Source organism: Puma concolor, chromosome E2 (genome assembly GCF_028749965.1).
Source record: "Puma concolor isolate L17-30 chromosome E2, mPumCon1.1.hap2, whole genome shotgun sequence".
NCBI lineage: Eukaryota > Metazoa > Chordata > Mammalia > Carnivora > Felidae > Puma > Puma concolor.
In genome coordinates, this window is record NC_141681.1 from 19,379,253 (window position 1) to 19,391,712 (window position 12,460).

The 12,460-nt window shown below is 43.3% G+C and overlaps 1 protein-coding gene across 2 annotated transcripts in view; it reads left to right on the top strand.

Moving 5' to 3' along the window:
- Window positions 1-1,057: 1,057 nt before the first annotated feature.
- The window catches only part of GFOD2 (Gfo/Idh/MocA-like oxidoreductase domain containing 2), a 34,737-nt gene continuing 23,334 nt past the window's right edge, over window positions 1,058-12,460 (top strand). Inside the window, exon 1 of one of the 2 annotated variants that reach the window (XM_086689150.1) lies at window positions 1,058-1,259. In XM_086689150.1, coding sequence (XP_086545276.1) covers window positions 1,253-1,259 — 7 coding nt within the window. In that variant the 5' untranslated portion in view covers window positions 1,058-1,252. The remainder of the gene's footprint in view (window positions 1,260-12,460) is intronic. The other variant, XM_025920622.2, reaches the window with a different exon arrangement.

The window sequence follows — 12,460 nt, forward strand, 5'->3', positions numbered from 1 at the left end:
CATAGACAGCTCCCAACAACAAAGAATTATCAGGCTCAAAATGTCAACAGTGCCACTGTTGAGAAACCCTGTTCTAGGGTGAATATTGGGACAGAAACAGAAATATCAAGCACAAGCACATTTTGATTCTGCATGGCTGTTCAGGATCCAGGGGAAAAGATTAAGGGGATAAAACCCTATCAGAAGAGGGAGGTTAGAGGTTACAATTTCTCATCACTCTGGGAGTCTTCCATGCTCGTAAGGTGGCAGCAGTGGCAGGAAGTCCTGTCTCCTAAAGCAGTTGGACCCGGTTGGTCAGCAGTTCTGAGAATAACTGCCTCAGCTCAACTGACATATTCTATTGTCACAGGTTGCTCTGGAACCATGGCTGGGACACCTTCCTAATACCACCTGAGTGGGGGTCCAGACTCACCAGGAGTCAGAAAAGCAGGGGAGGGGTTCCCCATGTAGGAACAACCCCTAATCCTACATTTCCAACATAGCCTGTTTTACAGTAAGGCTTACAGGTTTCACTACTCCAGCGGACAATATGGTGAACTAAAGAGAAGTCTTGTTACAAAACGGTATTGACTTGGGAGGACACAGGCTCCAGTAAAGATATCAGGGGCACTGAGGTCACTGTAGGACCACTAACATGTAAGTAACAACCGAAGAACACGCAAAGGAAGAGAAAGGAAAGAAAACAGGAACCAGAGAACAGAAAAGACAGAGTCATTAGTAGGAGTCAGGAGGCCAGGAAGTACGGCGAGTTCAAGAGAACTACCGCTTGCACCGACAGATCGTTGTGTCCAACACCAGACCTTCCTTCATTCCAGAACAACCAAGGCCCACCACAGTTCCCAGAACCTGGTTGTTTGTGATGCCGGACGGAGGTCCGAAACAAGTAGACGCAGTAACACACTCGCCCACCAGCCACCACCGCCGGAAATAAAGGACCTAGCCCTTCGGCTAACTAAGACACTTAACCTCCGCCCCTAAAGTGCGAGCATGCGCGCATGCGCAGCCCTCAATCACGGCCCCTCCCAGCGCAGGCCCACCCCCGTCAAGGAGCATGCGCAGACTACTCGCCGTCCCGCCCCTCCCTTTCCAGAGCTCCCGGTTCCTTAGAAACCAGGCGGCGCGTTCCCGGTGGCTGCGCTTTAGATTCCGGGGCCCGCGCGTCCCCGCCAGCCTACCTCTTGGCGGGCGGGTGGTGGTCGAGACCGGTCCGGACCCATGGTCTCTGGTACAGCGCGGGACGGGCGATGCCAGCATGCCAGGTGAGAGGCGGGCCCGCGGCGGCGGGTGAGGATGAAGGAGAGCGCGGGCATGGCGCGGCAGCCAGCGGGCGTCGACCGGGCCTCCGCGGCCCGGCGCCCGAGGTCGGAGGCGGGGCTGCTCATAGCCTGGGCTGGAGGGGGCAGTTCTAACTGCCACCGCGATCGCCGAGTTCGGGGGTCGCCCCGGAGTTTGTCCTCCCCACCGCAGAAATAGGACCTACAGATTTGGTCATAGAATTGTAGAATTTTGTGTCCTGAAGGGACCTCGGCCATGACCCATCCCTTTACCGGACGCGGAAACCTAGGATCCCCTGCCTCGTGCCGAACAGACCCTACCTGTGTGAGGACTGACGCTTTGTGGACGAGGATGTGAGGTGTGGAAGCCTCAGACAAAGGGCGCATAGGGTAGCTGGTACATCGTCTTTCAGAGTGAGATGGGACTTGTAGAAGGTAAATACTTTAAGGAAAGAGAGTTCAGGTGGCAGATGGGAGAAAGGACACTCCAGAAAGTGCAGGTGGCTCTGCCAGTTACAAAATGCCCACTGGCCAGGTCTCAATGGCCCTGGCCTAGCTTTGAAGCCCAGGAAGGAAGCAAATGGACTAGCGGAGACAAAAGGTGAGGTAAGGTGTTCCCATCAAGATGTTATCACACGAATGAGGTGGAAGGAAATGGGGGTGGGGAGATCAGGACTTGTGAATGGTTGTGTGAAAAGTTTACCTTCCCTCTGCTGCCAAAGGTAAAGAACGGGACAAGAATAGAAAAGTTTAAAGTTGCATTAGCTAGACAGCAGGAAAGGTTATAAACCATCTTATAGAAGAAAGTGGGTGCCCTGTGAGTATCCAGAACCAAGTTGGGGCACTGCCCAGAAGACTTTTGTAGGCTGTGGGGCATAAAGGTCTCAGAAGGAAGAGCCTGTAGAGTATGACCCTTCATTTGAAGGGAACGCTATTTAAGTTAGAAAAGACACTTAACACATTATTGAGATATGGAGAAGACAGTTGTCTTTGTGTTGGGGAAGCTAGATTCATTCTTGATAAGCAAACTCCTTTTCTTCTGAAAAGCTATGTGCACCAGGGAACAAATGACTTTTTTTTTAACGTTTATTTTTGAGAGACAGAGCACGAGTGGGGGAGGGGCAGAGAGAGAGGGAGACACAGAAACCAAAGCAGGCTCCAGGATCTGAGCTGTCAGCACAGAGCTGACTCGGGGCTCCAACCCACAAACTGCGAGATCAAGACCTAAGCTGAAGTTGGACACTTAACCAACTGAGCCACCCAGGCACCCCAAACAAAAGAGTTTTTTAATTAAGGCCATCCATTTTACAGAAAATGTAAAAAAGTACTGGGTTTTGACTTGGAATATGGAGACTGGACCAAGAGATGAAAATTTTCAGCAGACAGCTCTGTTGGACTCCCCATTTTTACAGTTAAAAATTCTGTTGTCAGGCTTTCTTTTAGCACCCGGTTGTCCTACTTTTCCTATGGAATGATTGGTCTGAGTCTGATCACTTATATTTATTTGAGGGGGAAATTCAGATATATGATTTCTTTAAGTATTACTAGAATCCACTAGTAGTAAGATTAGCAATAACACCCCTTCTCCCCCTTCAAAGACATAAAGATTTGTAATATGGTCAAAAGAAGTGTGTGATTTTTAGAAGATGGTCCCTGATTCTAATCATCAAAATCAATTTCTTACTAGCTTGATGAAACTAATTATCAACGTATATTCGATTTTGCAGTATGTTTTCTTTCCCCCTCAGAGCGATGAGATACATTTAAAGTATGATGGTGTTAATAGGTCAGATTAGTTTAAGAAACAAAACTTTGTCTTAGGTTCATAAATCACTGCCAGACCTTATCTGTGATGTTGTGGCTGTGCATTTTATTGATTTTTTTTCATCTGTGGAAATATTTTGTATAAAATATAGCAAGAGATATAATGTGGTGTTATTAGAAGGGTTTGTAATCTGTGCGGAAAATTGGCACTGTTAATCAGATCCTGTCAGAAAAGCTTTATGAAAATCATTGTATTCTTTGTAGAAACTCAAATTACTTTAGCGCTGGCCCAGGTAGAAGACAGGCTAATAGGCCAAAATCAAGGTAAGATGGAAGGGAGTAATTACCATCTGTGGAGCTGGATGCTGTGTGGGATGCTTTGAATGTAAGTGCAAATACTTTCTTGAATGCGCAGTTGAAGAAGATATTGCGTAAATGTGGTGAGTGTGCCCCATTGATTGGTGTACATTTTTTGAGCTCCTCTGTATAATCAGAAAGACACTGATTTTCTTTTCGATTTTCAAACGAAAAGACGGACTGACAGACTCTTAAAGTGTTTCTGCGTTGCTATAGCAATGAAACTTCGGACAAATAATTGCTTAATATCAGCTCTGTTTTCTGGGGCAGCTGAGGGCAGTTATCAAATCTGACCTGTAATAAAGTAATCAGCAGTATTTAACAGGCCAACATACCAGATAAACCAGTAATGTTAACAGGATCTACTTTCACTGAACTGATTTTCTGGTTATACAGTAAGAGGAGAAATGCAGTAGAGATGCAGTGCCATCTGATAAAAGAAGTTGTAACACAGACGTTGGTGTTTAGAAAACACAGGAATCGGAGACCACTAACTTAGAAGTAGGAGAAGAGCCTTTCTGATGTCTGACAAGTCACTCAGGCATATTTATAGTAGGAGGTCCAATTCCTGGATAAATTCACTGTTGGAATAGGACAGTCTCTAGGAAAAAATTTCAGATTTTGCTATTTTTGAGAATTCATGTACAACATAGCAATGGAACATTATTTTTCTTAAATTAAAAAGTGGCAACTTTGTATTCCAAGAGAGTCCAAATATCCAAGTTACTTGAAAAATTTAAATGTTGGGTGTTTTTAAAAAGTGGGCTCATGAAAATCAGAATGATAAGAGATACTGAGAAAAATGTGAAAGCATTAAGACTTCCAACATTAACACTTACTATGAATTAGCCATTAGGTCAGGAATGAGCTCACTCGAGTCTTATCTGTATAAACTGAGACAAAAGAAATGAGAAATGAAGTAAATATTTCTGTCTCACGGGATGGGAATAAACACTTAGATAATACAGTTTAAACATTCAGAAGGAAGAAATGAATATTCCTGCCTTACTTAAATACACTCAAACTCTGTCCTTAAGCACTTGTTCTTTAACGTTTATTCATTTTTGGGACAGAGAGAGACAGAGCATGAATGGGGGAGGGGCAGAGAGAGAGGGAGACACAGAATCGGAAACAGGCTCCAGGCTCTGAGCCATCAGCCCAGAGCCCGACGCGGGGCTTGAACTCACGGGCTGCGAGATCGTGACCTGGCTGAAGTCGGACGCTTAACCGACTGCGCCACCCAGGCGCCCCAAGCACTTGTTCTTTAGATCCTTCTCTTAGAAGGAAAGTTGCAAGTAGTGCCTTTGTCCTAGATACTCACAGTTTTCAGAGTAGCCATTGACAAAATGCCACATTCTTTGGGACCCAGGATAGACAGGAATTGCGGGAGAGATAGCTCTCCTCTGCCACTTCTCACAGCTATTCCATAAGGGTTTCTACCCGTCCTCTACCATGAAAAAGATTAGGAATGAAGGCTGTGAGGAATGGGAATGGAGTATCGAATGCAGTCCTTTTTCCTAGCTGGAGATAACTGGTACTCTCACACTGTCAGCTCTCAATTTCTCATGAGAACAGATAACCCCACAATAGAACCTGCAACACTTCTACTTGGCTTTGAGATTTACCATATCACTTTGCAACGTCAGAATCTTTTGTTATTTACTTTCACAATTACATTTTGCTTAGAATGCTGGGGCACCTGCCTGGTTCTTTTGGTAGTAGAGCATGTGACTCTTGATCTCGGGGTTGTGAGTTCCAGCCCCACATTGGGTGGAGAGGTTACTTAAAAATAAAATCTTAGGATGACTGGGTGGTTCATTCAGTTAAGCATCCAGCTCAGGTCATGATCTCACAGCTTGGGGGATCAAGCCCCGCATCAGGCTCTGCCCTGACAGTGCAAGAGCCTGCTTGGAATTCACTCTCTCTGTCTCTCTCTGCCCCTCCTCACCTCACTCCCTCTCTGTCTTTCAAAATAAGTAGATTAAAAAAAATAGTTCTTAAAAAATCTTAAAAAAAAAAAATGTTAGGCAAATCTTACAACCTGTGGACCATAATTTCATAATGTGTATAATTTGTAGCAAAATAAATTGAAAATAGTACAGTTGTCTAACACTAGAGAAATAAAAAGCTGGTTCATGGAGTCAGTGAAATACGCAACCCTTAAAAACTGTGGTAACAAAAAATGCTTATGTCAGAATGGGTACGTGAAAAAATCAGGATACAAAGTTATGAATACAGTTTAATCACAATATATTAAACAAATCTAAAAAAAAAACCAAAAAACAGAAGAACACAGAATAATTGGCTATGATGAGTATATATTTTAAAATACAAACCTTCCTGGGGCGCCTGGGTGGCTCAGTCAGTTAAGCGTCTGACTTCAGCTCACGTCATGATCTCACAGTTTGTGAGTTCGAGCCCCATGTTGGGCTCTGTGCTAACAGCTCAGAGCCTGGAGCCTCCTTCAGATTCTGTGTCTCCTCCTCTCTCTGCCCCTCCCATGCTCATGCTCTGTCTCTCTCTGTCAATAATAAATAAACATTTAAAAAATTAAAAAAAAATAAAAATAAATAAAATACAAACCTTCCTAAGAGTTTCTTGCTGATGTAAAAGATGATTTGGAACTTTCTTTTTGCAAGCCTTCATCCCTTCATACTCTCTGACTGTATTAAAGTTCTGGGGAGGAGGACTGGCAGAGGACAGCACTATTGTTTCCTGTCTCAGGTGTCAGGGAACCAAACAGTAGTGTGGTTACCTAGATAATGAATTTTCATGTGTATAAATGAAGGGTACACTGTACATCTTATGTGTTCTCTAAGACTTTTTTTGTTGTTTTAAGATTTTTTACTTGTAAGTAATCTCTATACCCAACATGGGCTCCGACTCACAACCCTGAGATGAAGGGTTACATGCTCTTCCTTCTGAGCCAATTAGGCACCGCCTAAGACTGTTTCATTGTTGTTGTTTTTGGTGCTTGTTGATAGATAGTCTTGAGCCTGAGGGTCTCTTCAGTGTGTTTTGATGGATGCTTTAGTAGCACAGTGTTCCAAAGTATATTAGAGGATGTTCCATGTGGTTAATGTTTTCTGCCTGGTGGTGTGGTGGTTCCTGCTAGGAAATGGTTATCATCTCTGGAAGACCTCTCTGGGAGTAGCTCTGGGAGCATGTGAGATAGAATGTTTGTCTTCTCAGGCATCCTTTGTTTGTCCGGGAGAAGGGGGGGTGGTAGAGACAGCCATATTTCCTGTTACTTTTCAGCCTTTTGCATTGGTTGACAATCCTGTGCCAGTGGCTTATGTTTTGGAACAATGGAGAAAATGATTGAACATAGTATTCCTTATCCGATGTTATTTTCAAAATTAAATCAGTATGCTTAAATGGCTTGTTTTGGTTCCTCCAGGCCTGAGCTTGCTTCTGGTCATGGTGGTTATTCTTTTAAAACTATCTCTGTTTCTCTTTTCCTTTAATGGCTAATAACCCTAATATACTAAGGTTGTTATTCACAGAACACTTAAATGTCTTTAAGTAATTTCCAAAGTGTTCTGGGATTGTTACCAAAATACCTTGAAGTGTGAGGAACCTGTTTTCTTCTTAAAACCGTATAAAACCCAGTCTTGGTCCCAAAAGAGCTTAGAGTCTCAATAGTGAGACAAGACATTGTGTGTATCATTTAAATAATAACCAAAAAATCCTAAAATATAAAATGAATGGCTGTTTTCAGGAATGCATATCCCATATACATGCTGTGTTTTATAACTGGTCTTCTCCATTACACATTAAACATCTCCCCTCTCCCCTGCCCCCCCCCCCAAAAAAAAGGTAAAAAGAAGAAAAGGTGGTATGACAAAGACTGTCCTGAGATTAGATTATTTTAGATTTCACATGTAATAGCTAGATGATCGTTAAATGAAAACACAGCTGAGTGTGGTCATGACCTAGTTGATAAGCAGTTTTCTTGCATATAAGAAGGAGATACGTGGGGCACCTAGGTGGCTTAGTCAGTTAATGTCCAACTTTTGATTTCGGCTGAATTCATGATCTCATTGATTGTGAGATTGAGCCCCAAGTTGGGCTCTGTGCCGACAGTGTGGAGCCTTCTTGGGGTTAGGTAGGTAGGTAGGTAGGTAGGTAGATAGATAGATAGATACATAGATAAACTTAAAAAAAAAAAAAAAAAAAAGGAGATGTTTGTGAAGGGCTTTGGGCATTTCCAGTCACCAGAGAACCACTTCATATTTAAACTGTTTGGTGACCAGAAGCCATGTAACACAGAGTTAGAGAATGACAGTCTGAGTTGCTATGCTCCAGGGTGCCCTACAAACGTCCTATACCCAAGGGACTCCTGGCTGGCTCAGTTGGTGGAGTGTGCACCTCTTGATCTCTGGGTTGCGAATTTGAGCCCCACATTGGGTATGGAGATTATTTTAAATCTTAAAAAAAAAAAAAAAAAGTCCCAAACTGAAATCCAGTGTCTATTACTGTCATAGATAAACCAGTTTTCCCAGGAGAAGAGTACTTTTCTCCATGTTGAAGGTGGAAAACACTTAGAAAACTTCAGTAAATTGAGTGTGCATTCTTGGTCCCTAGGTAAAACCAAAGTATGTAATACACCTCTCTACAGTTGGCTGTTTCACATGCATCACGGCCAAATATGCTTTACCTAAGTGATTTAAAAGTAAAGGCAGAGTCTTTGTTCACATGCCTGCTACAGTGAAAGATCTCTGAACACTCATTGTGTTTCTGTGTCAGATCAGTCCTTGGTATTCGGCTATGGGTGTAGCAAGAAATAGAAACTAAGCTCCAGGAACCTAGCCTGCCTGTCTAGATCACTGCTCTGTGTCCCACCTCCTGGCATAATGCCTGACTCATTGTGGTGCTTATAAATATTGGGGAATAAATGAGAAGAGGACTCTGGTGACTGGATAGTGTGCCACTGAAATGGGTGGGGGTGCGCAGAAGGAGGTTTGTGTTTGAGAGGAAAGACAAATTTGGGATGGGAGCAGCTGGTAGGTCACTTATGTGGGGATTTCCAGTCGACACTTAGACATTTAGTAAAGATAGAGCTGGAACAAGTTGTTGAGGCTGGGAATTGGAAGTTAATATTTGCATGAAGGTTATAGTGAAATTGAAGGATTAGATTATGTTGCTTCAAAAGAGAGAGGACTGAGGATGGAATTTTCAGGTAGATGTCAACCTGGAACTCACTGTTAAAGTAGTCTTAGCAAAAAAATAATCTTGTTCTTGCCAGATTTTCAAAAGCAATAAAGAACTAATATGGAGGGGGTGGTGCCTGAGTGGCTCAGTCTGTTAATTGTCCAACTCTTGATTTTGGCTCAGGTCATGATCTCATGGTTCATGAGATCGATCCCCATGTTGGGCTCCATGCTGGGCGTGGAGCCTGCTTGGGATTCTCTCTCTCCCCTCTCCTTCTGTCCCACCTCCCGCCCCTATGCGCGCGCTCTCTCTCTCTCTCTCTCAGTAATAAAATAAAATCTTAAAAAAAAAAAAAACTTAATGTAGCCAGTAAATAAGTACTTTTTCCTACTGTAATCATCAGCTGAAGCTAACTTTTAGACCTGATAGCAATCCAGATATTTCTGTGGGTGTTAAATTTTTTCTTTATGACCCAATTTAGCTGACCCTTTTGTAGCTTGGGTAGTTATGCCTCATTGAACAGGTCATTAGGTCTTTCATTAGTGCCCTCGTAGGACACTTTGTGGACTGGAGCAGGGGGGCAAGGAACTGTCGTCTTTGGCCAGCTCTGGGTGTGCCCCATCACGTGGTAGCTGCCTAACAGTTTACCATCATATCAGCTTGTGGACCTGAGGGAATAGCACATCTGTCCTTTGTCCTGTTTGTGTTTTTGCTGACAATGAGAAGGTAGGAATCTGTGACCATGTCACTGAGTCAGTGTGGGCACTGTTAAAATAAAAAACAAATCATAGGAAAATGAAACCTTCTCCAGAGAGCCTCTGGATTTTTGAAACCCAGGGACCAAAACATTTATCATAAGTAATTTGTAAAACTCAACACCTGTTTCTTTAGTTTGGCTTTTATTTTTTAATGGGAACATAAATGCAAGTAAAGAAACACTTTCATACATCTATCTGAAAGCAGTCCTGCCAAAAGCGTTCATGTTATCATATCACACTCTTAAGTACATGCTGTAGGTAGTCCCTCTGCTATGAACTTGAAGTTTAGAACTCAGGCTGCATATCCCCACTCCCCCTCATGTTTATGCTCTGATGATGGGGTGTGGTTGTCTTTCTCTTTGGGTCTGGCTCTTGTACTCAGGCATTGACCGCCTGTCTGCCATACTGGCTCAATTCCAGGTGTTAGGAGGGGCCAAAAGGAAGGCTGGGGGACAATTAGACACCTCTTTCTAATTAATTCTTGGTACATGACTGGGCGTTGAAGGCCTGATAGAAGGCATTCCTGCTTATTTCCCCAATAGGTCCGAAGTTTTGCAAAACAACAATTAAAATTGACCTTCATGGTTTTATTTTATCTCCTTTATCATGCTCAAAAATTAAGCTTGATGCCTGGATGGCTCAGTTGGTTAAGCGTCTGATTCTTGATTTCAGCTCATGTCCTGATCTCACAGTTTGTGGGTTTGAACTGCATCGGGATCCTCTGCTTGGGATTCTCTCTCCCCTCCTCTGTCTGCCTCTCCTCTGCTTACTCTCTCTGTCTCTCTCGCAAAAATAAATAAATAAACTTGAAGAGAGGGAGGGAGGCAGGGAAGGCAAAGAAGGAATTAGACACAAAAAGCTATTGTCCTCTAGCCAGTGCACCATCTATACAGGTTTAACCCTACTTCCCGATCTATTCATTCTCACACTTATTTGTACATTCATTCTTCAATGATTACTCAGCACCTACTCTGTCAGCACTCTTTTGTCCTGGTGACAGCAGTGTGTGAGGTAGGCAAGATCCTGCTATCATGACAGATGCTAAATAGGTGATCCCAGTGAATCATGATGGGCACTGTGAAAACCAAAGCCCAGGCTGCTGGGAACTGTAAGCTGAATCACTTAACCCAGCCTAGGCCATGCTGGGTTAAGATGTAAAGAAGTAGTGTTTAAGTGGAGACCTGACAAATCTCCTGAGAATTAGCCTGCCAAAGTAAGAAAAGATTGTTCCAAGCAGAGCAAAGAGCTTGGACCAAAATCTCAGAGCAAGACTGAAAGAGATGTAGTAGCTGCTAGCATGTCAGGTACAGTGTAAGGGGAAAGTGGTAAGGTGGAGAGGTGGGGAGGGGTCCGGCTCATACTGAGAGATGCTTTGTGGACCTCATCAAGGAATTTAGGGTTTATCCTGGGGGCACTTAAAGTCTAGGGAAGGAAATGGTCAGGACAAGGAAAAACGTTAGGTGTCTGTTAGCGGACCAGAACAGTGGATGAATTCCAGGGGCATTGAATCCAGTTGGTGAGATGTAGTGACGGACTGGCTGTGGGGCAAATGGCTTCACTGCAGCCAGAGTGGTTTCTTATGAACTGGTTAGGACTGAATCACTGTCACCTGTTTGAGCTACTCTCACTTGCCTTCCCTTCACAATTATCTGTTGGTGTTTGACTGAACATAGTCACTGGGTCATTGTGGTCTTGTAAGGCCCTTAACATACAGTACACTTCTGTTAGATGGAGGAAGCTTGACTGCAAGGGGATTGAGCTAACGAGTAATCATGAGTCATGTCATGTGGAGGAGGGAGGTTAGTTGAAGGGACAGCTCTAGATGAGGGTGCCCTCTTAGCAGGTCAAATTGTAGCTTAAGACTGAAAGTAGCAGCTCGTTTTCCTAATCCCAAGTGGCAGGCAGAGCTATTCTATTATCATATCATGCTTGTTTTCTTTCCTGAACTATTAAATCAGATTTTGCCCCAAACTACTTAAATTCGTGACATAAGTAATCTCTCTTATATTGATGAACATATCCCAAGACCCTACTAAATTATATGCAGTTTTGATGAGTTCAGTATATGCATCTTGGTTTATTAACTAACTGTGCAGGAACAAGATCTGCAATCTTTATTTTTTCAGCAGTATGCATTGAATACCCACTATATATCAGGGCTTGTTCTAGGCACTGGGGATGCAACAGTGAATAAACAGACAAAAAAATCTCCTGTCTTAAAGAAGCATACATTCTAGCAGGGGTGATTGGGGGAATCAAACAATGAGGCAAGTGAGGGAGAGAGTAAGCCAAGTGAATATCTGTATAGAAAAGGGAACTGCAAGTGCAAAGGCCCTGAGACAGGAGCATACCTGGCATGTTTGAGATATATTTAGTACTGAGCCACTGTTGCGGAGGCAGAATAAGCAAGGGAAAGAGAGATAGGACATAAGGTGAGAGATGTAAAAGGAGGAAGGGAATGAGTGCAGACTATGTAGGACCTTGTAGGTCAGTGGAAGAGCTTGGCCTTTTATTCCAAGAGAGATGGGAAGCCTGTGGAGAACTTGAACAGAGGAATGACTTTTTACTCTAACTTAATTTGAATTATTCTCAGTGCTATGTTGAGACTAGATTGGGGTGCAGTATGGGGTGGAGGAGCAGGGTAGAACCTGGGAGGTCACCTAAGCTGTTGCAGTAATGTAGGTGAGAAAGGTGGTTGTGACTTGAACTGAGATAGCAGTAGATGTAGTGGATGTATCTTGAAGGTAGAAAGCCAGCAAGATTTGTTAACACATCAGATGTGAAGTGTGAGAGAAAAATAATAATCAAGGATTACTCCAAGATTTTGACTTGAGCTGTTGGAAAGTTTGTTACCAATTTCAGAGATGAAGCCATTGTGCACAAGTTTGGCGGGGGCGGGGGATGGAGGATTGGCAGGGGGTGGCATGGGAATTCCAGGAGTTTAATTCTGGACATTTAAAGTTTGGGATGCCTATTAAAATAAGCATCCAAGTAGAGATATCGCATAGGGAGTTGTTGTTTATACTAGTCTGGAGCTGAAGAAAGAGGACCTACCTAAAATCTTTGGGAGTCCTCAGAAAATAGTGTGTATTTAAGCCATGAGACTGAATAGGATCATCATGGTTACCACGGGAGATTGGGAAGTAGCCAGAG